The sequence below is a fragment of the Suricata suricatta genome, chromosome 12 (assembly GCF_006229205.1).
Source record: "Suricata suricatta isolate VVHF042 chromosome 12, meerkat_22Aug2017_6uvM2_HiC, whole genome shotgun sequence".
NCBI lineage: Eukaryota > Metazoa > Chordata > Mammalia > Carnivora > Herpestidae > Suricata > Suricata suricatta.
Window position 1 is genome coordinate 52,081,331 of NC_043711.1, and position 24,791 is coordinate 52,106,121.

The 24,791-nt window shown below is 50.8% G+C and overlaps 1 protein-coding gene across 11 annotated transcripts in view; it reads left to right on the forward strand.

Moving 5' to 3' along the window:
• The window catches only part of ATP2B2 (ATPase plasma membrane Ca2+ transporting 2), a 289,183-nt gene that overhangs the window by 150,945 nt on the left and 113,447 nt on the right, over nt 1-24,791 (forward strand). For all 11 annotated transcript variants that reach the window (XM_029916061.1, XM_029916062.1, XM_029916063.1 and 8 more), the window contains one exon: nt 13,801-14,318. In XM_029916061.1, the coding sequence (XP_029771921.1) occupies nt 14,120-14,318 (199 nt within the window). In that variant the 5' untranslated portion in view covers nt 13,801-14,119. The remainder of the gene's footprint in view (nt 1-13,800; nt 14,319-24,791) is intronic.

A 24,791-nucleotide genomic window follows, 5' to 3' on the forward strand; every position in this document is an offset into this window, starting at 1 on the left:
ATAATTGGCAAGGAGAAAGTTTGAGGTCAACCTAAAGAACTTTGAACCACCAGCATTGGTGCAGATTATCATGGAATGAAGGAGTGAACCTCCTGTCAAGAGAGGCATGCAGGCACAGGTGGGACTTGAACAGGTGCTATGAAGGGACTTTGACCTCTGAGGCCTTCTGGTCTCTGGCCTTTGACCTCTGAGGTCCTTCTGGTCTCTGGAGTCACGTAAGCTCAGGGAGTCAGAGCCTCTTGCTTTTCTGTCGGGCTTTGCAAAAGTAATGGTGCACCTTTGGTGCTCTCTGTTTTGGGGGTAGTCTTCCTGGTACTTCCTTGTAGTACAAGACAAGGTAGTCAGTGACCAGGCCCATACAAGCCTGATATCAGGGGTATCAGCCACTAGAGATGTGCACACTGGAGCCCCCCAAACCTGTCACCAATTTCATGCAAGGCCAGACCCTGGAAAGGGAAAGATGGCAGCTCTGGCCTTGTCAGTCCCTTATAATAAGGAGTCTGGGGTACCAGAAGCCCTGATTTGGGCATTGCAAAGCAGGGGACTGAGATATCTAGAGGAGCAGAGAGTAAGGTGGGCTGGAGAAAGACCCCTTGACTTGGAGTTGTGCCAGACTTGAACATATGTTCTGACTGCATCTGAAACCCAAAACCCAACTCCCCGGGATTACACCCCACACAGAGGCCTCAGAGACTGTACAACATTAGGCCTAGAATCCAAGCCTAGATCAGTCCCCTGTAGTTCCCCTCTTCTTCAAGGAGATCCCCAGAGCCATTGAGAACCTCAGGAGAGAAAGGAAGATCAGAAGCAGCTGGAGAAGGACCTTTGAACAGCAGAATAAATTGACGGAAGGGCTGGGCCATGCCTCCCTGGAGGAGAGGGAAGCAGGCAGAGCACTCCCACCTTCAGCCCCTACAAATTGCTCCATGACCAGACCTGGGAAGAGGAGAGCAGACTGCAAGCCTAGAAAAACAGAGGGAGGAGAGCCTTTGCAGGCCATTGTGGGGCATCTGTTGGATGTTGATAAACTTTAGGGTCCAAGGATTGGGATCTCCTGGGGCTGTGGAAGCACTTGGCTTTAGAGCTCTTTAACTTTTGGACAACACTTGAACCTCCTTAAGAAGCCAGAGGGGATGGGCCAGAGGTCAAGCAAGAGGAGGCTCAGTGCTAGTTCTTAGCAAAAAATGGGGAGACTTCAGGGGTCACTTAGACCTCCCAGGCCAGCTCTCGGGATTGAAGAACAGACTGGCACTCAGGGAAAATCCTGCCCAAGGGTGAAGATGAGATACATCCCTAGAGCATCGTGGGAACCAAGGGGGTGGCTTGGGAGGGTGAGGCCTTAGGCCTGAGCCCAGATCTACCAGCACCTGTTCTGTGGCCTTGGGTGGAAACTTTCACCTCAGGGCCTCGTTTTCCCCCTGTGGAAATCACTATCATTCTAGTTGATTGTGTGTCCCTTGCTGGCCAGGCTCTGGGATGAGCCCTGTGCCCCACACAAACTCGCATTATCTTCCCAACAGTCCTGTAAGGTGGTGGGGGCAGGGGGATTATCATTTCCATTTTAGAGATGCAGCAACTGAGGCCAGACAGCTGCCTTGGTTAGCCTCAGTGAGGGCAGAGTGAGGGTTCTAGCCCAGATCTCTCTGACTCTAAGCGTTCTGACCCTACAAAGTTGAGTCAAATGAAAAGTGGCTAAAGAACCCATAGAAGGAAGGAGATTTGGGGGACAGAGGAAATTCCCAAGATGAGAAGGCACTAGGGATTGTAGATCTAGGGACTCAGACCTGGGGTAGAAGGTGACAGGTGAGAGAGAGAAGGCTCCAGATAGGGATCCCAGCCATGTGACATGTGCAGGTAGGGCTGTGATGATGGGGATAGAGGAAGACCAAGCTGTACACACCTGCCATGGCAATTGCTTACTTTCAGGGCTCAGAGCATCAGCAGTAGGCCCATGGTTCAATGAGGCTGGGGTCTCCTAGGCCCATGTCTCCTGAGAGGCTGCATTCACATCTGTCCTCGTGCAGATGGTTGGTGAGTACAGCTAGCAGCCCCCACCCCCACCCGCACCCCCTTCTGTCGCTGGGACTAGGCTGCTCGAGGAGTGTGGTGCAGCATTATTTTTAGAAGTGGCACCATCTGTTCAAGGTGCCGGGCGGATTCTGTTCATCTCTGCAGTGTCCAGGACAGCCATGCCAAGTCAGGGGAAGAGCCGCAGAGCCGACCGGCTGGGATGGTCACTAATCAGCATGCTGCCCTGCTGGATGCAGGAGCTAGAGAGATTCTGCAGCCCCTCAGGGTGTGGGATTCTGGGATCTGGGGTCTGAGACTGCCAGTGGGGTAGCTGTGGAGCCAGAGCAGCCAACACAGAGGACAAGCTTAGCATTGAGGGGTGTCCTGTGCTCCCACACACCCTGCATGGTCCCTGCACCTAAGCCTAGGCCTACCTCCTGGCAGATTCTGTGTGCCCTGCCCTGACCTTTTTCCTCACCTCTAGCTTTGTGTAAAGAATGGAGAAGAGGCAGAAGGAAAAAAGAACAATGACCAGACGCAGTAATCCTCTGTGAGACCTAATAGTGGTGTGGCAGAAACCACAGGCTTGACCAGTGTCATCCAGAAGTACTAGGACCTCTCCTCACTGGAACCCAAACACTTCAATGTGTCCTATTGCATGAGCCACCACTCCCCGGGGCTTCTGAGTCATCACAGGAAGGAAATCAGGCTGTTGATTACCAGCAGGGGCTCTGACGGCAGACTGCCTGAGTTCAAATCCAACTGTTTTGTGACCCTGGGCAACCTCTGCAACCTGGCAAAGCCTCTTTTGCTCATCTGTAAAATGGGATGCCAGTAACTTCTGCCTCATAGGGTTTAGCTGCGGATATGCCAATTTGATGCCTGTAAGGCCATGGCATCTTGCCTGGATGCGTTCAGCATCAGCTCTCTCTACCATCTGGCTGACCAGCTTCCACTTTTCAAATGCAGGCTGCACTCTAAGATTCATCAACCCCAGTGGCTTTCCATAGTCATATTGATTTCTCAGCAGTGGAACCAGCACTGGTAGAGATTGGTCCTGTGCTGGGGGCTGGGATAGCCCTGTTCTCAGAGAGTTCATGGTCTAGCAAAGGAGGCAAGCTGGCAAAACCCACCCCAAAACTGAGAATAAAGGGTACAAAATCAAGGAATGAACTGCACATAATGGGCTGGCAGTGGGAAGGTCGGCTGAAATTTGAAGCATAAGATCTGGAGAAAACTTCACAAAGAAGTTGGCATAGGGGGTGTGCCCTGGAGAGGAAGGTTTGGATTAATGGAAGAGTGGAGGCAGACAATCCTGAGTAGAGGGAAGTGTGTATGAAAGGGTGGGAGGCAGGAGCGTGCATTCGTTCTTCAGGAAATGCAAGGAGTCTACTTAGCCCAAGCCAATCACATAGAATTCTGGATGCTGTGGTCCTGAATATGTTCTTTTTTAATAGGTACCAGGTGCCAGCAGTGGTTTTTAATCTAGAGAGTGGTGTGCTCAAATCCAAGAGATAACGTCTTTTGGTGGTTTTAGAATCAGACAGATCCCAGTTCTACTCCTAGGTCTTCCACTCCTTAGCTGTGTGATCTTGAGCATGATGTTATTTCACCTCTCTGAGCTGCAGTTTCTCATCTATAAAATAGGCCTAATAATACCTACTTCTTGGATTATTGTGGGTTATATACATTCAGAGCCTAACACAACTCCTCACATATGGAAGCCGTTCAGTAAATGAGAGTCACCACTAGCATCATTTTGGGGAGAGTGAAGGGTGGGGAGTGAGAGGTCAGTTGGGAAGCTGTGGATGAGGACACTGAACTAGGGCCAGGAATCATGGTGGTAAGGAAGGGGAAGGAGTCTGAGCCCTTACCACACTGCTCCCTGGGTCTGTGCATCTGGTTTTTCAAGGATCAAGGATGACCCTGATAGTCAACTCTGGGACCTGGGGGGCAAGAATGGAGCTTTAGATGCCATAGATGACTCAAGTCACAGAAGGATGAGGACATTATGAGGAGAGGAAGAAGGGGAAACCTTGGCTGTCAGGGAGGCAGCTCCTTCTCTCAGCTACTCCTCTGGCTTCCTGGCTTTTGGTTCACTTCCTGAAGTTCTGAGACCAAGTCAGTGGCCTCATAGAAGTCTCTAGCTTTCCACCAGGGAGACCCCAACGGGGTCACCTGGGCTGAGGCAAGGAAGGCAGTCAGTCCAGTCACCAAACCAGGGCAGCTCTACTTCATCTTGGAAGACTGACCACAATAGTGAGACATAGAATCTAAAAACACATACCCCATACTTTTACATACACACACCAGTCCCTGCCAGTGTTTGCGTCAGTCTGACTCCCCTCCTCCTTTGAATCCAGGAGTCCTACTGCCTTATTTCTTCACCATTCTCCATTAGTTGTTTCCTGGCCTCTGTATTCTCAGGCCACATAGAATGACTTTCTTCCTAGACTTAGCTTATTTATCCTCGGGACCCCAAAGGACGCACTCAACTATTAAAAAGTAATATCTCAACTTGGACTCATCCCATGGCACATGTGGATGAATACCACACTCTGCAGAAGAAAAAATTTAACAAACTCAGCTAGACTGAGATGCTATCACTCAAATATGTTCCAGTAGGAGCCAGAGGTAGAAGGCCATGCACAATGCAAAAGCATGGATCTCTAATGATGATATTTCTGGCATCAGTGACAGATGGCACTGATGAGCCAAGGTGGGTCTTCTGCATATACACTTAAGTGGCCCCCAAGTTGCCCTTTGCACAGTGTCATTTTATTGGCTCAGGGCTGCTCACCAGGACATCCCACTACCTGAGACTCTGGCTTTGTGCAGTAGCACCAAATCACTGGGGTCCTCTCCCCACACCTGCTCACAGAGCTCATTGAGAAAGCCCTGTGCCCTCCCCTCCCTATCCACACCCAAAACCTCAGGCTCCCCAACCCCACACTCCATTGGTCAGCACTATAGTCCTGGATAGCTCCTCAGAGCACGTATAACCCTTTGCTCTGTGTCAGCACCATAGCACATGGATAGCTCCTTGGCACATGGTCCTTAAAGCCCTCCCCAAATCTCCAGTCAGCACCCTTGCCTCTGGGACAGCTCCCAGTGGAGCTAGTTCTTCAGTGCCGGCTTCTTTGGCCTCCCCTGGGGGGTGTCAGTCAGCACCATGACCCCATGGACAACTCACTCCCAGCCTCTGCTGGTCAACCGGCAGGAGAGAGGGGATCTCCGGTTATCAGGTTTCCTGACCTCAGCCACCCAATCCCTCCCCAGCACCCACCTCTATCCATCTGTCAGCACTTCTTCACCAGAGACAGCTCCCTGGGCCCCAGTGCCCCACAGTCAGAGGTGAAGCCTGAAAACTCACCAACCAGCCAGTGATCTGTTGTGTGTGGGCAGAGCACTGAACAAGCAAAACCCTGTGCTTCCCTATAGGAAATCAGAGAAAAAGGCAGAAGCCTGGTCTGGTGGTGAGGGGGATGTCAGTGAGCCTAGAGGGTGGGGGACCTTAAGAGTGTCTGTGTATGTATGTTTGAGAACTGGCTCTGCCACCCCCTAACCAAGTACCTTACACCAGTAACTGCAGTCTCTTTTTCTGTTTTCCCCTCTGTAAAGTGGAAATGCCAGCAGCCCCTGTGTCATGGTTGCTGTGAAGGACTAAATGAGATAAACAAAGTGCATAGAACAGTGCTTGGCACATAGTAGGTATGATTTAAGTATGGCTGTTATCATTATTTTTTGTCCTTCCTTCAAGACTCTGCTTGAAATCCATTGGAACAAAGCAGGGGATGGGAGAGAAGGAGGCAGATGAAGACAGGAGAGGACAGTGTCACTATAGCCAGTTAGGATCTGGAGGCTAGAGGCATTTGGGGCTGCAAAAAGGGCCTCACGGCATTCAGTGTGTCTGTAGGGAGAGTTGGGCAGGGTAAGAGATGAGGCTGGGGAGGTGGCCAAAGCATTTGGCTGAAACAAGAGAACACTGCCCAAAGCAGCTGGCATCCCAGGCAGAGCCAGCATCCTCGACCTTGTCCCTGCATGTCCCCTTTTGCAGCCCCAAGTGAAGTCTCACCCAACACTTTACTGCCTCAGCTAGGTTTCTTGCCTCCATCTGCTTGTAACTTTACTGTTTTATTCATCAGGAAACTCTCAGACTTTTTTTTTTTGAAGGTAAGAATTCTAAACAAGGAGTGCATAAAGGGTACATATCTTAAAAGGCAAGTACTGCTGTGCAGAGGCCCAAGATGGGGCAGGAGATGTCAGAGTTAGCAGATGAATTCTGATCCACTTGTAATTCCCAGGTTCTAGGGCTTTTCTCTTTCCTTTTGCCTCCACCCAAGCAGGACTTGCCCTACAACTGGTGGCCAAATCAACTAGGACCTACTGTGGACAGTAGTACAGTCCAGTGTGTCTGCCCTGAGAAGTCTCAGGTGATGGAAGAATCCTCAAGGATGGCACTAAAATGGCCCTTTGAGACTGAGCATCTGTCCAGCTGACCCACTTACTTTACAGGAAAGGAAACTGAGGCACAGGGGAGAAAGCACTGGTCCAAGACCACACTGTAAATGGGTGAAAGGTAATGGAACACAGAGGCTTTGGAGCCTTCTCACCTGTAAGGTAGGGACAGTGACACCTCACAGCCCATGGAAGTATTTGCTAGCAATCACTGTTAATAGTAATGGTCAAGCCAAGATCTGCTTCCCAGGTGAATGCTATTTGGGTTGTATTATCCCACAATCTGAATCAAATTTGTACTCCATTGACTCAGGAATCCCTTGACTCAGCCTGCAGATCTTGACCATGGGGTTACTGGGCATATTGAGCAGATTTTAAATGGCAGGAAGGAGGGTCTAAGCACCTCCCTTGCTCTCCTCAGAATCCCAGTGCCCAGGGCAGAGTCTGAGATGCACCTCCTCACATTTATTTGGTGGACAGACAAATGGACAGATGGAAAGTTGGACAGATGGACAGATGGATGGACAGCTGAAGAATGGATGGATGGATGAATGGATGGGTGAGTGAGTGGATGAGTGAATACATGAGGTGCCTATAGGACCAGAAATGGAGTTTTTCCTACCACCTAACATTGGCAGCTCCTCTGGAGAACAGGAAACAGTAGAGGGAGTTGACTCTGGTGGGCAGCTAAGGGCTGGACTGACCCTCCCTCGGGCCAGACATGGCAGAAAGCTGTGCAAGAAAACTCAGGTCCCTAATGGCCCACCCCCTGGCCCTGATTCTGCTGTCTGTGCCTTCAAGGCTGACGCGTGGCTGTTTCTGTGGGATTTTTTTTTTTTAGATTTTCCTTTTCTGGTTAACAGGATAGGAGTTTTCTAAAAATAGCTCTAAATTTGCTTCTGAGGTATTCATTTTCAATTCCCTTCCTCTTTCTTCATTCTGTCTCCCCAACTGTGAGAATTCCAAGCTGAAATTGTCATTGTCAACTTTGATGCACACATGCGTGCAGACACAGAGATGTGTGGGGCTTGCACACTCAGAGATGGGCATGGGTACAGACATTTCTGTCTCACTCACACTTACAGACACACACTCATGCTGACACACTCCAGCAAGCTGTGTCCTTTAGGGTCACTGACACTAAGCACATGTCTGCTGACACACCACAGGGACCCTCTAACACACACACACACACACACACACACACACACACACACACACACAAAGGACATTTCCCTCTCCCAGAGGGACTGTGACTCTTCAGGTGAGGTTGAAGGAGAAGCAGTGTTTCCTCTACCCCCAGCTTCCTGGCTGAGTTAACCCATTTCCCTGGGTCAGCACCAAGGAGGAGGGTTTCCATCACCAGCAGGGGAGGCACTCCTGAAAGGCCAGAATTTGCATCCAGGAGAGGAAAGAAAATGTCCTGCCCCAAGGGAACTAGCTATTTGGGACCAGAGCAGAGGGGAGATAAGCCTTGCATGTTTCCCTATACAAACTAGGACCCTCCCCATCCTCCAGAGCCATGCCAGTGGCATTGTGGTACAGCTGGTCTGAGTTCCGAGCTAAGGACAGTAGCATGGGGGACAACATGGGTGAGTAGAGGACAGAGGCAGGGAGTGAGTTAAATTAACATTTTAAGAACAGTCAGCATTTACCAAGTTCTTCCTCTGTGCCTGGATCTGGGCTAAGCTCTATGTTGATCAGTCCTCACACAACCCTATGAAGTAGGCTGTCCAGTTGGCTCTATGTGAGGAGGAGGAAACTGAAGCACAGGGAAGAGTTAAGAGCCACAAAAGTGTCAAATGCGCCACAGCAGGACTCATTGCCCAAGATCTCCAAATGGGACCAACTGGGACCTGGGTTCCTCACATCTGCCATTGGTACTACTGACAACTCAAAGGAAAAAGGAACTTTTAAAAATACATGTTAAGGTGGCATTTAAATCCAACATGTCTTAAAACAGAAGCATTCTGCATCCAAAAGTTATTTTCAGTACAGATTTCATTTGTAATTGTCCCAGCTACCATCCTTCAGTTAGGATGTAAAAAGCTGTTGGTTTGGGGTTTGGGTGGGTTTTATTAATCCTGCCTTCAAAAGATAGATTACTTCTTTGTTAAATTAACTCAACAACAACAAAAAAAAAACATTGCTCCTTCCTCTGCCAGCATCCCTCCTGGCAAAGACGTATTATTAAGACACCCCTAACCTATTCTTGAGTCATTGAAATGTAACAATACAGTCATTTAAATGCTAATAAGATGAAACTGAAATGTGTAAATCTAATATTATCAGAACATTCCCCAGGATTCTGGAGGGCCTGCCACCTCAGAGGCTGAAGGGACCCCAGAGAACGTGTCCAATTCCTGCACTTTCCACATGGGGAAAGTGAGCTCAGGAAGAAAAAGGGCTTTGTCAAGGTCACGCAACGCAGTTGGAGCTTGGAAAACAGAGAGGGGCTTTTCAATGGGCTCTGACCCCAGTTGGCTGTGTGACCCCTGATGTATTGCTCAAGCTCTCTGGACCCTGGCTATATGGCCTGCTCAGGCCAATGTCTCAGTCAGCTCAGGCTGCTACAACAAAATACCATAGACTGAGTAGCTTAAACAGAATTTTTTTCTCACATATCTGGAGGCTGGGAAGTCCAAGATTAAGGTGCTGGCAGATTCAGTTCCTAATGAAAGCTTCTTCTTGGCTTGCAGATGGCCGTCTTTGCACTGTGTCCTCACATGGCTAAAAAAGATTATTTCTCTCCAGTCTCTTCATAAGAGCACAAATTCCATTCATGAGGGCTCTACCCTCAGGACCTAAGCAATCCCCAAAGGCCCCACCTCCTAATACATCACATCAGGGATTTGGACTTCAACACATGAACTTGAGGGGACACATTCAGTCCAGAGCAGCCTGTGTGCCCATTGCTTAGGGCAGAGGTAACTTCTCTATGTTGTGGGTTGACTGCAAATGAATCTCCTCACACAAGAGAGATGCATTTGCCAATAAGGGGGTGGAAGGGGGTCCGACAGAGACACAGAAGCCAGTGTTATAGAGCGTCTGTTCCAAGCCAGGAGCCACACCAAGAACCCACACACAGGAGTATCAGTGAGTCCTCACAACAACCTGCAAGACAGGTAGGTCAGCTCTACTCTACAGATGAGGCCCAGTAAGGCTAGGTGACTTCTCCAAGGTCACACAGCTCATTTAATCCCTCAGCCACAGCGTGCTTGCTCATGTGGTATTTGAGTGAGGCAGGAAGCACATCAGAGTCTGTTGGGCTTTGGCTAAGGAGACAGCTGCCTCCTCTAGTTTTAGCCTCACACCCGTGCCTCATTATAACAAAGAGACACTGTGGAGGATAGGGGATGTATCTCAAAGAAAAAAGTGTTAACTACTGGTTCTGATATCTTTCCAGACCCTCAGCAACCCTGTAACATATATGGAAGGGAATTGCTCCATTTTATAGATGAGGAAACTAAGGTACAAAGGCCTATGGACAGATGACCCAAGGGCTGACCCATTCATTCACCAAGCATTTATTGAGTATCTTCTGAATGCCAGGCCCCATACTAGGTACAAAATAGATGTGGTTACTGCTCACACAGAGCTCTCAGGCTCCCGAGGAAGGGATGCAGCTAAGTAGGCCTGAGCAATAAAGTGTGAAGTGCAGTATGATACCAGAGTCATCTGGAATTGGGAGCATTTACACAGTCCTGGGTGGTCAGGGAAGGCTTCCAAGGAAAGTGCACTGTGCTGAGCAGAACAAGCCATTGTCTGGGTGGGGAAGGCCTGGATAGTGGAGAGTGCTGTGTGACAGGTATGGGGCAAGGATGGAGTTTACAGTGAATTCTGTACAAGCTAGCAGATCTTCTGTCTGCCAGAAGATCGTTTGTGTGGCATCATACAGGTGCTTCCGTGCCAGTGGACTTCACAGTCTCAGATAGAGCAAATTCCACAGTCAGATCAAGGACTGAAGTGAGCTCTACAAGTTAGGACCAACCAAGATGCCCAGAACTGGGATTGTCTCATACATGCACCCATGAGCTGCAGGAGTAGGGGACAAACAGGTGGGGGAGGAACCATATCAGAAGAGGTAGCTGCAATGGGAAATCTAAAAGAAGGAAGTTTGTTTTGTTTTTTTTTTTATTCAAAGAAGGAAATTTAAGATCAATCTTCTACAGAGTCAGATTATAACTAATTTTGCTAACCTAGAACTCCATCCCTCCATATACATACAGGTCCCTTCCTGCACCTTTTATTCTGTCTTCTTTGGCTAAAGTCCTGCTTAACGTGCATGGGGGAAAAATATCCCCTTCTCATACTGAGAGGAAAAATCTTTCCTGATACCCTGGGCCAGATCAGATCTTCCTACTCTGGACACCTACAGCAGCTGTCACTTCCCATCATGGCAAACCCATCATCTTATAGAACTCACTCATTTAATTGTCTCTCCTCCCCACTGTCAGTTTCTGGAAGGCAAGACTGAATGGATTGTCCAGTGCCTGGCACAGAGTAGGTACCCAAAACAAGTATTGAATGGATGATTGGGTGGATGGGTAGATGGTTAATTAGATGGTTGAAGATCATTGTTAATCTTAACACAGTAGTTAAAATCACCAGTATCCCATTAACTCATGCCTGATATTGTCATCGTAAATATAATTACTCCTAGCGATTCTCATAGCTCATGCTGCCAGAGATGTAATTATCAGTGCCTACAAGGCATGCTTCAGGTAGCAGAGGGATAGATAAAAAACAGCACCTTGGGTTTAGAAAATCCCTTGTTTGCAAATCACTTTCTTGTTCACATATGGCATTTCATTTATGCATGATAAGAACCCCATTAAAGAGATTCACAAGAGGAGGCAATAAAGGGTCCTGATTAAGGGTGTGCCTCTGGGTCCAGACTTCCTAAGTTCAAATCCCAACTCTGGCACTCACCAGCTCTGTGACCTTGGGCAAGTTGCTTCACCTCTCTTGGTCTCAGTTGCCTTGTGTGTTATATGGGAATAATATTACCTACCTCATAAAGTGCTTATGTGGATTGGTAATAATCACAGTAGTTACTGAGTGCTTCCCATAAGCTTGGTTTGGTTGTAATATTTTATTTTCCAGGAAATAACTCATTTAAATGTCGTAGTACCTATAAGGTAGATACTATTATTCCCCTTTCCTTTTTTTTAGATGATACTAAAATTTATTTGATTCCCAACCTACTGGGATGTGGAGGAGCTAGAATTTGAACCTAGAGACTATAGTTTTTAGTTCTCCCGCAGTTAACCTCTGTGTCATCTCTACATACAAGCATCTTAGGTCCTTTCCTTACCTGATCCTCATAAGGATACACTCTTGGGGTCAAAACTCATGGGTTTTGGGGATGGTGCATGCTCAGATGGCCAAGGACCTCAAGTGCTCCTACAGGACTAGGGGTGCGAGCCCCAAGCACACTCTTTTGTTGGTGTCTTGTGTCTCTGCTAGAGATATTAGGACCATTTTATATCACGCTCTATAAGATACTTGTTGCTCCCAGTATTAAAATAAGGCTTCCTACTGCACCCTTGAGTAAAGCTGCCCTTCTATAAGGCATGACTAGTTTCTCCAGGGGCTCCAACACCCCATGCCCCAAGACTGGGAAGCCCCGTAACCCAGGTGAAAACACAACAAATTTGAATATGATTTATAATAAATTCCCAATAAGTTGGGAGGTAGCAGTGGTCAGTGATTATTATTTTATGGATGAGGAAAGAGAACCCTGAGATATGAGGGGACTTGCCAGGATTTGAGAGGAGTTGGAGTTGAACCCAGGTTGCTCTGACTGCAGAGCCTGTCTTGTTCACTGCCATCAGGCACTGTTCACCCATCAGCCTCTGCTCTTCAGAATAAGGAGGGAGCTCCCCCTAGGGGAAGGGGAAGAAGCACCAGTCTGGGAGTCCAGAGAGTAGGTAACCCCTGGACTGCCTCCCTCTGTGTGACTCTGAACAAGTTCCTTTCCATCTCTGAGCTTCCAGTTCCTTACAGGGAAAGTGAAATTGAGTCTAAAATTCCTCCAACACTAAAATTTTGTGCAAGAGGAAAGGATGGTGAAGCAAAGAGATGGAACAGGGGACAAGAGGAAAGAGTTGGGGCTAGGCAGGGGCTCAGTCCCATCTTCCTCTCCCCACACCTTCCCCCTTACTGTCCTAGACCTAGGATGCCCAGCTGTCTATGCCTGCTGGGTGGGGCCAGTCCCCATGCCAGGCCCAGCCAAGCTCAACAGAGGCCCTTTGTCACCCAATGCTTGCCAGGGGCCTTGGCCACCGGTGTTGGGTGTCAAGGTGGATTGGATTCTCTCCTGGCAGCCCTGCAGATGCGGCACGTCTGAAAGGGTGGCCCAGCAAGCCAGCAAGGAGAAGCCGGTGCTCTCTCCTCCTGGGCTCCCCAAGGACGTCGTGGTGCTGTCCGTGGTGCTGAACTGTGGGGGGGCCCCCAGGTGAGGGCTCGATGCACCCCAGCTCATGCTTGGGGCCAAGCGGGGGGCTCAGTGACATCCTGGTAAATATGCGTGAGCTGACTCCTCTGGCCACACCAAGGGCCTTGATTCATGTGGTTGGGGGCTGCAGGTGAAGGTGGGCAGCTTTCTCCTATTCCCATGCCTGTGAAACCAAAGAGGGGATAACAGTGTATCCGCAACTGTAGGTGGCGTGGATGAAGGAAGCATATATGCTGGCGGACCTGAGGGCTATGTACTTGGGGAGTGGGGTTACGCTCCAGATTGTGAGAGCATGATGTTTGCATAAACAGGACTGTGAGCACAGGTATTTTTGAGGAGAGGGGGTGGGAATGTTAAGATGTATGCCTAGAAGTGACTGCATGTGATGGTGTTTATGGCGGGAAAGGGGGGGTGTCCACCGACTTGTGCATTGTTGTGTGTGTGTGTGTGTGTGTGTGTGTGTGTGTGTGTGTTTGTGGCAGTGGGGTGGGCCCTAAAAGTGGGCAGGTTGGGTGTGAGCTGTATCGGTCAGAGGATGTGTGTACACCAGGGTGCATGTCACGAGGTCAGTGTGTTCAACAGCAGAGTGGACATAGGGGGTTAGGGTATGTTATAAGCTTACACGAGACTGTGGCTTGGGGTGGTACATTGTAGAGTGCCCAAGTGGGCACAGTATCTAGATTTACAGTGTTTCCTGGTGTGCTATGGGATATTGTATGAACACCCATGTTAGGGTATGTGTATATGTAGTGGGTGTTATTTGGGGTGGTTTGTGTGTGTATAAGCATGTGCAGGCTGGGCCTTCCTGAGCACCTGTCCCGTGAAGCCTCCAGTGCCTGACCCTTGTCACCACTCTGTGCTTGCCCCCACAGGAGCCACCACCCCTGACCATGTAGATGCCACCTCCAGGGAGCAGCATGGGCCCCACTGAATGGAGACTCCTGGGTCTACAGCCCTGAGCCCCTCTGGCCCCTGGACGTTGCCCCGTGCCCAGGGACACCCGTTGGAGCTCACCACTGCTGTCGCCAGCCCACCTCGGCCACCCCCACCCCCTGGGACCCAAAGTCGGCCACCAGGAGCCACAGTCATCCAGTGAGGTTGTGCTAAGGACAGGCACACGGAGCCATCGCCAAGCAGCCTCTTGTCCAGCGCTGACTCTCGGGCCCACCCCGAGCAGGGACTGGGGCAAACATGGGTGACATGACCAACAGCGATTTTTACTCCAAAAACCAAAGAAATGAGTCAAGCCATGGGGGCGAGTTCGGGTGCACAATGGAGGAGCTCCGCTCCCTCATGGAGCTACGGGGCACCGAGGCTGTGGTCAAGATTAAGGAGACGTATGGGGACACTGAAGCCATCTGCCGGCGCCTCAAAACGTCACCTGTTGAAGGTAGGTGTGGAAGACTTGAACACAGTATTTGGGTTTGGGATCTAGCCACCCGATCCCTGGCTCCTATCCCCAGGTCCCAGGACTCCCCTCATCTGGGTTTAAACATGGGACCACAGCATTGCGACTACGCATTCAAATCCAGCTCCACAGCCCATGCTACTGGCCTGGGCTGTATGCAAGTGTCCCAAATCCAAACTGATGGTGGCTCCCTAAGTCTCTGGGGCAGCCATAGGCCATGGAACTGCCAGAAGATGGGGCAGGCAGGAAGATGGGCCATCATGGGAAGGGCAACAGAGACCCCATGTGTGTCTTGCTGTGGAGATGGGTGGGGGGCTTTTGTGTCACTGACAAAATGAACAGGCTTAGGACCTTGGGAAAGAGAGAGTTTCAGTTTCTGGGTGCTCCTCTGAAGGGGACCAAAGCCAGGTCATCTGCTGTGAGGCAGAAGGAAGAGAAACTAGCAGAGCATAGGATGTGGGTCCCCATCCCCACAGTCACTTTCCCGTTGTCATGAGGGAGAAGAGTTCCCTGAGTAAACCCCAAAGGTGTAGGTGTGAGGTTCCTCCCTGCCCCACCCCATCCAACCACTTTGTACAGAGAGGCTGCACCAAGCCTCAGTTTCTTCCTGTGGAAAATGGAACCAATGGCTACTTCACAGTGCCTACTTGAAGCCTGAGCATACAGTAGATACTCAATAAATGGCAGCCATTATTATCCTAAAGAGTGGATGGCAATCTCTCCCCCAAGCACAGATCACAAGCTGGATGACAGACAGCATCTGAATTCTTATTCCCACGTGACAGATGAGAAATTTAAGGCCAAAGGTCCCTCCTGTCCTATCTCCTGACTCCAGTCCCCATGTCATGGGCACTGCTGGGTACCAGCCCTCAATGCATTTCCTACAGAGGCTGCTTAGGGACCCAGCAGCTGAGCTAGGCAGAAGTTTAGAAGCACCTTGCTCTCTTGGTGTTGTTTGATTTTGTTTGAGGGTGGGGAGGGCAGTGGTAGTGCACGGCTTGAGAACAGTCACATGTGCCCTGAGATGGGAGCGAGCCCTGCCTAGGGACCTCGTGTGAACCCTAATCTGTGGCAGAATGGCCTGTGCTCACCTCCACCATCAGGATGGCACACTAGCCTGTCAGGAGGCAGGGTTGCCCGGTCATCTTTGTCTTTTCTATGGGGCCAGGAGATTCTCCAGTTGAAAAGTCTTAAGTGTCTCTGGATTTCAGACCTTGTGGAAACTATAGTCCTTTTTCCCAGAAAAAACACCAACTGCATACTACAGACATGGCTCACAGCCAGCACATTCGCAGAGCCCCTCAAAGCGAAGCCGTGGACCTGGGTATATGAGATGAACCTTCGTGTGAACAAACTCCCCTCCCTTTCCCCCCTGACAGGCTCTTGGCCCTGGAAAATTGAGCAGCCTGCGGCCAAGCTCCAGCACTGTTCTGGGCCATTACCATTCAGTTTACTGTGTCCCCCACTGCGTGCTGCTGGAAAGGCGGGAACACATCACAGGAACCCTGCCCTGCTCCTCTCTGTACCTCTAGTTCCCGGTCTGGTACCTGGCACAGAGGAGGGTGGATAACTGCCCAGTAAAACTCTGAGATGTGGCCAGAGTCCCCAGCTCACAGGGAGCAGATCAGGTGCCCTAGTAGCCAAAAAAGCACATAATTCAGCCCAAGTGTAGTCTGGACCTCAGAGCTCAGAGGAGAGGCAAGGTGGGTGGGCAGTGAAGGTCAGGGAAGGCTTCCTGCAGGAGGAGGCATTTAAACTTGGCTATGGAGGAAAGAGAAGGAAAAGCACGTAGCCTGGCATAGAGCAGTATTTCTTAGGTGGAATCCCACAGAATGCCAGTGTACTTGCAAAAAGGCAGGCATCATGTGGAAATTAAGGAGACGCGATTTCTCCTCTTCACGGAGGAGGGAATGATGCCCGCTGGGAATATTTCTCTGCTGCTTGCTGGCTGTGTGTGCTTTGGCGCCTTTTGTTTGACCTCGCTGGGTCTTGGCTTCCGAAATTTTCATGAGGACCAAATGAGATCTCTGATGGGAAAGATCTCTGAGAAGGAGGAAAGCCTGTAGCAAGACTAACCAGGGCCTCTGCCGCCTTGGTCCCTAGAAGGATCTCCCAGGGTGCAGGTAGGGCTGGAAAATGTTTGGGGAGAGGCAGAAGAGCATATTGCTACTGACCTCAGCCTTGGGTGACCTGGGTTCAAATCCCAGCTCTGCCATGTACCAGCTGTGGGATTCTGGGCAAGGTATCCACCTCTCCGTCCCTCGGCTTCCTTGTTTGTAAAACGGAATAATAATAGTGACTGTCTCATAGGGTGGTGAGGACAAAGTGAAGTAGCGTAGAAGTAGCCTGGCCCATGGCTAGTGCTGTGTGTTAGGATTCAGCCTCAGAGACTAAACGCCTCCACTTCCTCAGCGGTAAAATGGGCTATGAACATTGAATGAGATTCGGCCAAGTGCCCAGTCTCTAAGTGCTTCATCAATGTCTTGTTGCTGTTGTTTTCATTATGGTTATTGTTGCTCTGGAAGAAGCAGTCACATTCTCTGGAAAAGGTAGAATCTGATCCTCCTGGGTTGCTGGCCAATGTCTGTGGGTGGCGTGACACGTTTTACCAGGCTGTTCTGCATTCTCATCACACGTGTTCCTGGAAGCATGTGTTGCTGACCGATTTCATGGAGGAGAAGCATGAGGGCTCGAGGTCACCACCACTGTTCCCATCAGAGCAGACTTTCAACACAGCTGTCTTGGACACCATCGCAAGCAGTGTCCTCACACCTGAGCCAAGTGTGTGCACCCAGGAACGGTCCTCTAAAGTGCCTTCTATACTACAAGGGCCTGTGTAGTTTGGGGCCACCTTTTCTGTGTTCTCTCTCGTGTTCAGCATTTGTCCTACCCTGTTCAGTCAGCCCTCTTCTGACTTCAAGAAATGTTTGGCCTCCAGTCCCAGCACCCAGCTTAAAAGTCATGCAGTCTGGGGCTGGGCCAGCTCTAGACGGGTCTCAGGTTGGCCATTCCCAACACCCTCTGTGCCCCATCTGCTGATGTGAGCAAGGAGCCCGCCTCTGAGTCACACTCCAGGAAACTGCCCTAGACCATGCATAAATTAGCCTTCCCCTTCACATCCAGCTAATTTTAGGCAAAAAGATCTCTGCAAGTGATAGAGGGGGGGTTGGCACCATGAGAAATCAACTCCCACCCGGGGCACCACCTGTGGCCAGCACAGGCCAGGAACTCAGTTCCCATGGCCTGGCAGCGTGGGACTGACCCCATTGAAGGCCCGACCCTGGTGATGACCGTGGGGTAAATGGGCTCTCTGGGAGGGTCCTCTGTCCCTCTTCTGCTGTTGTTTCCGTTCCACTCTGACGATGCCCATCCCTCCTTGCCCTCCACTGCTTCCTTTCCTTCCATACCCTCCAGCAATAGAGCCCAAGGCCCAGGTTCAAATTCTGACAGGCTTACTCTTCAAGAGACACTAATCTCCAAGAGACATACTGGAGGGATTCAGTTAACTCCCCCAAGCCTCCATTGCCTTCTCTGTGAAATGGGAATAATAACATTACCTACCCCCCAGGATGTGAATAGTAGATAATCCACATGAAGGGCTTAATGTGATGTGTGGCATACCCTAGACACTTCCAGAACGATGTTCATTATCACTGTTATTATTATAGCCAAATATTTCTTATAGCAACAGCATGCCTGGGCCCTATCCTCATGCAAGAAATAGGCAATTAAATAAGGGGCACTGGGTGAAGAATAAACGTGCTACCAGAGAAGGCTTCCCGGAGTCGGCTACTTTGTGATGAGTCTGGAAACATGGGTGATGAGTGGCCTGCGAGACCCCAGAAGCAGGAGCTGTTTGTCATTCTCCACTATGTCCCCAGCACTTGATTCAACCTCTGGGGGCTCGAACAAATATTCACAGAATGAAGGGAAGGAGATGGGCGCCTAGGCAGCTTGGTCACTTGAGTGTCTAACTCTTCATTTGGGCTCAGATCATGATCCCACAGTAATAATATCAAGCCCAACATTGGGCTCCACACTGTGTCTAGAGCCTGCTTAAGATTCTCTCTCTCTCTCTCTCTCTCTCTCTCTCTCTCTCTCTCTCTCTCCCCCCGTCCCCCTCTCCCTCTCCCTTTCTTCCTCTGCCCCCTCCCCTGCTTGCACACTTTCTCTCTCTCTCTTTAAAATAAAATAAAAAATAAAAAAAGAAGGGAGGGAGACAGAAGAGGTTAGGGATACCCCTGGTGTTCCCTTTGTGTGGGATGGAAAGCTGTAGACAGAGGACAGGACCCAGGACACTCTGTGTCACCCATGGAACTGGCTTCAGTTCCCCAAGCTCAGAGCGGCATTGCCCCGAGCTGCTGGGCAGGACCACGCCTTGCCCTTCACTTCCCGACACCTGCACGTTGGGCTGTCAGAAGGGGCAGCTTAGACAGGTCCCTCTGGGTGCTGCCTGCATTGTGAGTTTCCTGGTGGGGGCGGAGGTAGATGGGGACAAAGAAGGTGGGGCAGCGGCACTGTGGGGTGGGAACTGGATACTGGAGTGCTGTGAAACGGAACCTCCGGTTAATTTTGTATGAATCCTGCCCACGTGGAGGAGAGAGTGGGGCTGAGGGCGCAGAGGAGAGCAGATCATGGGGATGGTCCCTCGTGTTGCACAAACACAGTGTCAGAACATCCCGCTGACCTGGAAGGGCCTGTGTCATCTTCCAAAGAGCTGCCACCAGCAGGCCATGGGGGAACGGCGTGAAGGCCACATGTGTCTTAAGCGTCTCTGGGTTCCAGGCGGTGGGGGTTGTCTGTTTAACATTGTGATGCTCTGTTTCTCCATGTTCTCCATCTCCCCAAGCCTCAGAGGGGCCCGGAGAGGTTGATAGGGAAACCGAAGCAGCCACAAATGCAGCAGTGTCCCAGGCAGGGTGAGGCTGGCCACTGCTCAGACATGGGGTCCATGTGGGGAATTCACCACCTGGCCCAAGGTGCACAAGAATGTCTCTCAACTGGGGTCTTCGGGTGAGGGGGCCCGTGCTCCACCGTGGAACCTGGGACTCTCAGGTGTGAGGTCTGGAGGAGAAAAGCTTATCCAAGTATTTCAGAAGCCAAAGAAATGGGGCACCGGGGTGGCTTAGTTGGTTGAGCATTTGACTCTTGCCCTTGGCTCAGGTCATGAACCCAAGGTCATGGAATCAGGCCCCACATAGGGCTCCACACCTAACTTAAGATTCTCCCTCTCTTCCTCTGCCCCTCCCCTCCCCTGCACACACACATTCTCTCTCACTAGCTCTCTCCCTCTAAAATGGAAAAAAAAAAAAGAGGCTGAGAAAATGCAGCTGCCTTCTCAGATACATGCGTGGGTGGAGGAAGGGAAGCCATGTAGGCTAGATAGGTGCTTGGGCCTCCCCTCTGTCACCGAGGAGGCGCGTGACCCCAGGCAAGACACCCAGACTCTTTGGACCTGAAATGGGAAGGGTGCTAGTTCACCCTCGCTGTTTGGAGATAATGAGTTGAAAATATTTTGAAAGTTTTCTACAAAAGAATCATCTTCCAGTAATCACTGAGTATTTCTATCCATTAGGATTCCATTTGTTAGAAACCCATCCCAAACTGGCTTATGCAAAAAAGGGATTTTCTGGCTTGTCCCAAATGAAAGGTGTAGAGACCATTCTAGCCACGGGCAAGGCTGATCCAGGACCTCTAGTGCTGCTGGAGAGCTTTGTCCATCTCTCTCCTGCTCTCTCACCTCACTGCCTTCCACGCTGGCCTCATTGTCAGGCAGGCTCTCGAACTGTGAACTTCACTTCCCATGATCTCCTCCCCTGAGTCCCAGAACAGACTCCCATTGGGCCACCTGGAGTCCCGTGGCTATTCTTGACCCAATCCCTATGGCCAGAGGGTGGAAGAGGTGGATAGGTCAGACCCGGGTCACATGCTCACCCCACAGGGATGCAGGTCAGTCCATCCAGACCACATGGAGAGGGACGTAGAAGCACAGGCCACACATGCTTGTGGGCCCCCTGTGTGCGGAAGGCCCCTCCGTGTGCGGGCAGGGTGTGGGAGCTCCAAGGGGAGCTTGGCCTGGACCAGGAGAGAGGGTGGACTTGAGGCGTGAAGGAGGGTCGGGGCACAGCACTGCTAATGTTTCCACCAGTGTAGCAGCAAAGCCAGGACCATCCACAAGAAGTGGGTATATGACTCGCATCCCAGCAGTGAGGTGACCAACTAGGGGTCAGATCCCAGCTCCACTTCTTATCCAGCTGTGGAACCCTGGGCCACTTATCTACCACTCAGTGCCTCAGTTTCCTCATCTGTAACATGGGACAATAGCAGTGCCTCTTCCACAGGGCTCCTGTGAGGATGTATAAGGTGCTTGGCACCCAGCACATGGCAGGTGCTGTTGGGGTCAGCTGTTATTATACGATGCTGAGGAGTCTCTATGTGTGACTTTAGGGCACATTGGATTTAAGTTAGCAGAGAAGAGAAAGGCAGCTTATCTGGGCAGATCAGTGGGCTCAAACCACACATATGAATCTATGGGTTTTAAAAAAAAGTCCCATATCAGATTTGCAATGCTTATATCCCCCCACCCCCACCACCATCACCAGGAAAAATAAATCCCTTAAAAGCATTAGCTTTCGCTGAAAGTCTGATGAGTCACGTGTGGCTGCTTTCCATCATGCCGCCCTCACATCTCTCTGAATCATCAATAAGAGAACCCCACATGTCGATTGATACACACCATCCGTTCTCCCAGTCTGGGGCAGCCGAGTGTGTGCCAGCCTGGGCGTGGCCGGAAGAGAATGGGACGGTCAGCAAAAGGCCCTGGCCTGCTGCTGACCAAAGGGCTTCTGGGTGAAGGCATGTTTGCTCTGCAGCATACATATGCACCAAAAACTGAGTGCCTACTTGGGACTGCAAAGAGCGTGGACTTTGAGTCCCGACTCCACCCATGAGGGCTTTGAACGAGGCTCGGGGGTCCCCGTCTGATGAAGACATGATCATAGTGCCCCCTCCCAGAAGCAGTGGACACAGCTGTTCAGTGACTGTCCCATGGCTCCCCCTGCCTCAATCATGCCAGGCTGAGACATGGGCTGATTCACATTCACTTGCCAGACTCCTGTGTGTTGTGCACTTACTATGTGCAGGGTGAGCCGCGCTGCTCTTCTGAAGGAGACGTTCTCTGTGCTCCTCAGACATTCTCTGTGTGATGTGGCTGTACGCAGGACCAGGGGACTGGGGGAGCGGGGGCAAGACAGGGACAGCCTCCTAAGACATTCCCTCTCCACCCAAGGATCCGGGGCAAGGAGAGAAGGATGTCAGGAGACAACTCCAAGGTCACAGATGCAGGCAAGAACCAGTAGGAAAGGACCGCCAGGGGCTGGGGCCAGGGTCTCAGTCCCACCAGAGGGAAAGAGTGGGAGCCCCTCCTGACACCCTCTCTCCTGAGCTCCCTAAAGATTTCCAGGAAAGGAGGTGCACAGAACTGGGTTGTAAACTTCCCTGCCCTGAAGACCCTCCCAGTCTAGGTGTGATGCCAGTTACAGCTATGACACTAGAGATGTGTTAACACATTTTTAAATGTTTATTTATATTTGAGAGAGAGAGAGACAATGTGCAAGTGGGGGGAGGGGCAGAGAGAGACCTAGAGAGAATCCAAAGCAGGGTCCAGGCTCTGAACTGTCAGCACAGAGCCTGATGCGGGGCTCGAACTCACAAGCCGTGAGATCATGACGTGAGCCGAAGCCGGTCACCAAACTGAGTGAGCCACCCAGGCACCTCCATGTGTTAACACATATTGAGTCCTTGCTGACCAGGCTCTGCACTGAAGATCCTTTGAAATACCTCATGTCATCTTCTCAGACAGGAATTGTTTGTATCCCCAGCTTACAGATGAGGAAATTGAGGCTCAGAACAACACTCGTAAAAAGGGGCCCAGCCAGGATTGGTACCCAGGCAGGCAGGCTCCTGAACATAATCTCCTTCATCTGTTGTCTCTCACTGAAAAAAGCAACTCTACAGCCGGAGGGAGTATGCTGAGGGTCAAAGGAGGAGGGATCTGATCTATGCCTGACTGGAGACAAATACAGGAGAGGCTTCCTTGGAGCCAGGTCTCAAAGGACAGGGATGAGCTGAATATGCAGAGATGGGGAGGAAAGCGCCCTTAGTGAAGGAAACAGCCTGAGCAAAGGCCCTGAGGTTAGATCTGGGACATTCATGGGAAGAAACAAGGAATTCATTATGCTTGGAGCCTAGGGTACATCTCAAAGGGCAGAGAACTCCAGCCCTAGACTGGGGATTGATTTATGTAGGCTGTGACTTTTAGGTGGTGTGTTCATGCTCTGTGTGCAGACTCAGCTGTGCTGTGCTGTCCGTGAGAGTGTGAAATGGGGACGGGTTGGGAGGGGGTCAGAGTACAGCTCCTCTTCGTGGGCCAGAAGAGTCAAAGAACTTGCTGAATGCAGGCAAACAGAGCTTTGGAAAGGTGGTTCTCATACTGGGTTCCCTGCGGTTCCATAGAAGTGCCTCAGGGGACAAGGAGATAAGTGGGTGAACGTCTAGGCTTCCTGCCCCAGCATGTAGCAGAGCAGCTCCTTTTTTATCCGCTCTGCATGGTGGAGCATCTGGTAAGACTTTTTTTTTAAACAAAGAGTCTTAAAAAAAGAAAAGAAAAAAAATTGAAAACTTTTGATGAACTTAGAAAAAGGCAGTAAACTAGAGTATCTCAAAGCCTGAGTTGGGGCCCAGATTATATAAGTTCTCAGTGCCTTGGTTTTTACATCTGTAAAATAGAGCAGGTGGTAACCAGCTCCCAGGGCCCATACTGGTCTGTGAATTCAATGAGAAAACACACAGGGAGTGGCCTGGCCCACGTGGGGCTCAGGGAAGGTCTGTCTGTCCTCATGTGGTGGGCCCCCAGGGGGTGCAGGAAAGGGACATTCAGCCCACTGCCCTGTATTAGACACTGAGCTGGGAAGGTGCAGGCGTGGACCATCCTGAATTGGGGCCTTATTAACTAAGAGTGTCTCTGGCCCACCTAGCCCCACCCTGCAATTCTGTGCCTCATTCTTCCCATCTGGAAAAATAAAGAGTGAGGGTCTGGCTGTCAGCGTGGGTCTGGGACTCCTCCAGGCTGGCATTCTAGAATCCTAAACACACGGCTTCAGCACCCCCAGCAGGACAGACCTCAGACTGCCCAAAGGGTGGCTGACTCCCAGCCAGACCCCAGTTCCCTTTTCCCTCAGGAGATGTGGGCTCAAATCCTGGGGGCGTGGCTGACGCACCCCCCCAGCACTTCCACAGCCATGGTCATGGCCCCTCACCCAAGCCCCAGCCCAGCAGCCCTTCCCTATCAGGTGGCTTCTGAGTCCTACACACGCTGACTTCCAAAAGTGGGCATTCCCTGGCGAAAGTGTTCTGATGACTTTGCCTCCCTGAATCATGATCTCATCTGCCCAGTGGGCCGAGGGGTGAGAGATGGTGTTAAGTCACTACAGGCTGGACCAGCTCTAGTGTTAAGGCAATGTCAGTGTTCCACCCAGCCTGGGTCCCACAAAGCTTGAGAGCGCTGAAGCAGCCTCTCCCTGCAGACCCGCCTGTCACACGAGAGACCGACAGGGCAGGTAAGTTACCTCTCCAGGCCCCCCTCACTGCACAATGGTTATCTTACTCCTCCTGGCACAATCCAGGCCCCTGCTGTGGCTTCAGACCCAGAGTTATTTATAGTCAGTGGAAATTAGTTCCTCAGCTGAAGGCTCCCTAGTACCCCCCTGCCAGTATCAGCCACCACCCCAAAGGGAGGCCCCTGGAAATTCCCGTGGTCCCAGGGACTATTTCTGAGCAGCAGAGACTCTGCTCTTTCTGTAGGATAGCTTTGGACAGGAAGCCATGGAGCTGAGAGGCAGAAGTGAGCCCTTTTCACTGAAGAATCCGGGAAGGGTTCATGGAGGAAGCAGTATTTGAACAAGAGATTGAGGGATAGGCAGGGTTTGCAACAGGGAAGGGCACTCCAAGTCGAGGGACCAGTGTGGACAGAGGCACAGAGGCAAAGAAGAAGGGTGTGTAAATACAAGAGCCATTCATTCTGTCTGACTGGAGCTGGGGGGAGGGTAACCGAGAGTAACAGAGCATTACAGATCTTCCAGACACCATTCCAAGAGCTTTACATACATAATTACCTCATTGAATCCTCCCCAAACACTATGAGATAGGCACTGGGATTATCCCTGTTTTCACAGATGAGGAAAAGGAGACAAAGAGAAGTTAAATCACCTGCCTGCAGTCACACAGCTAATGCGTGCAAGAACTGGGATTCAGACGCTGGTAGGCAACCCCAGAGCCCATACTAGGAAGGTCTGTGAAGAGTATGAATGTTGAGCCTGAGGTTTGGGATTAAGAGACAGGAGGGAGCCCTTGAGGGTTCTTGAGCAGAGGAGCAGTAAGGTCAAGACAGTTGGTCTG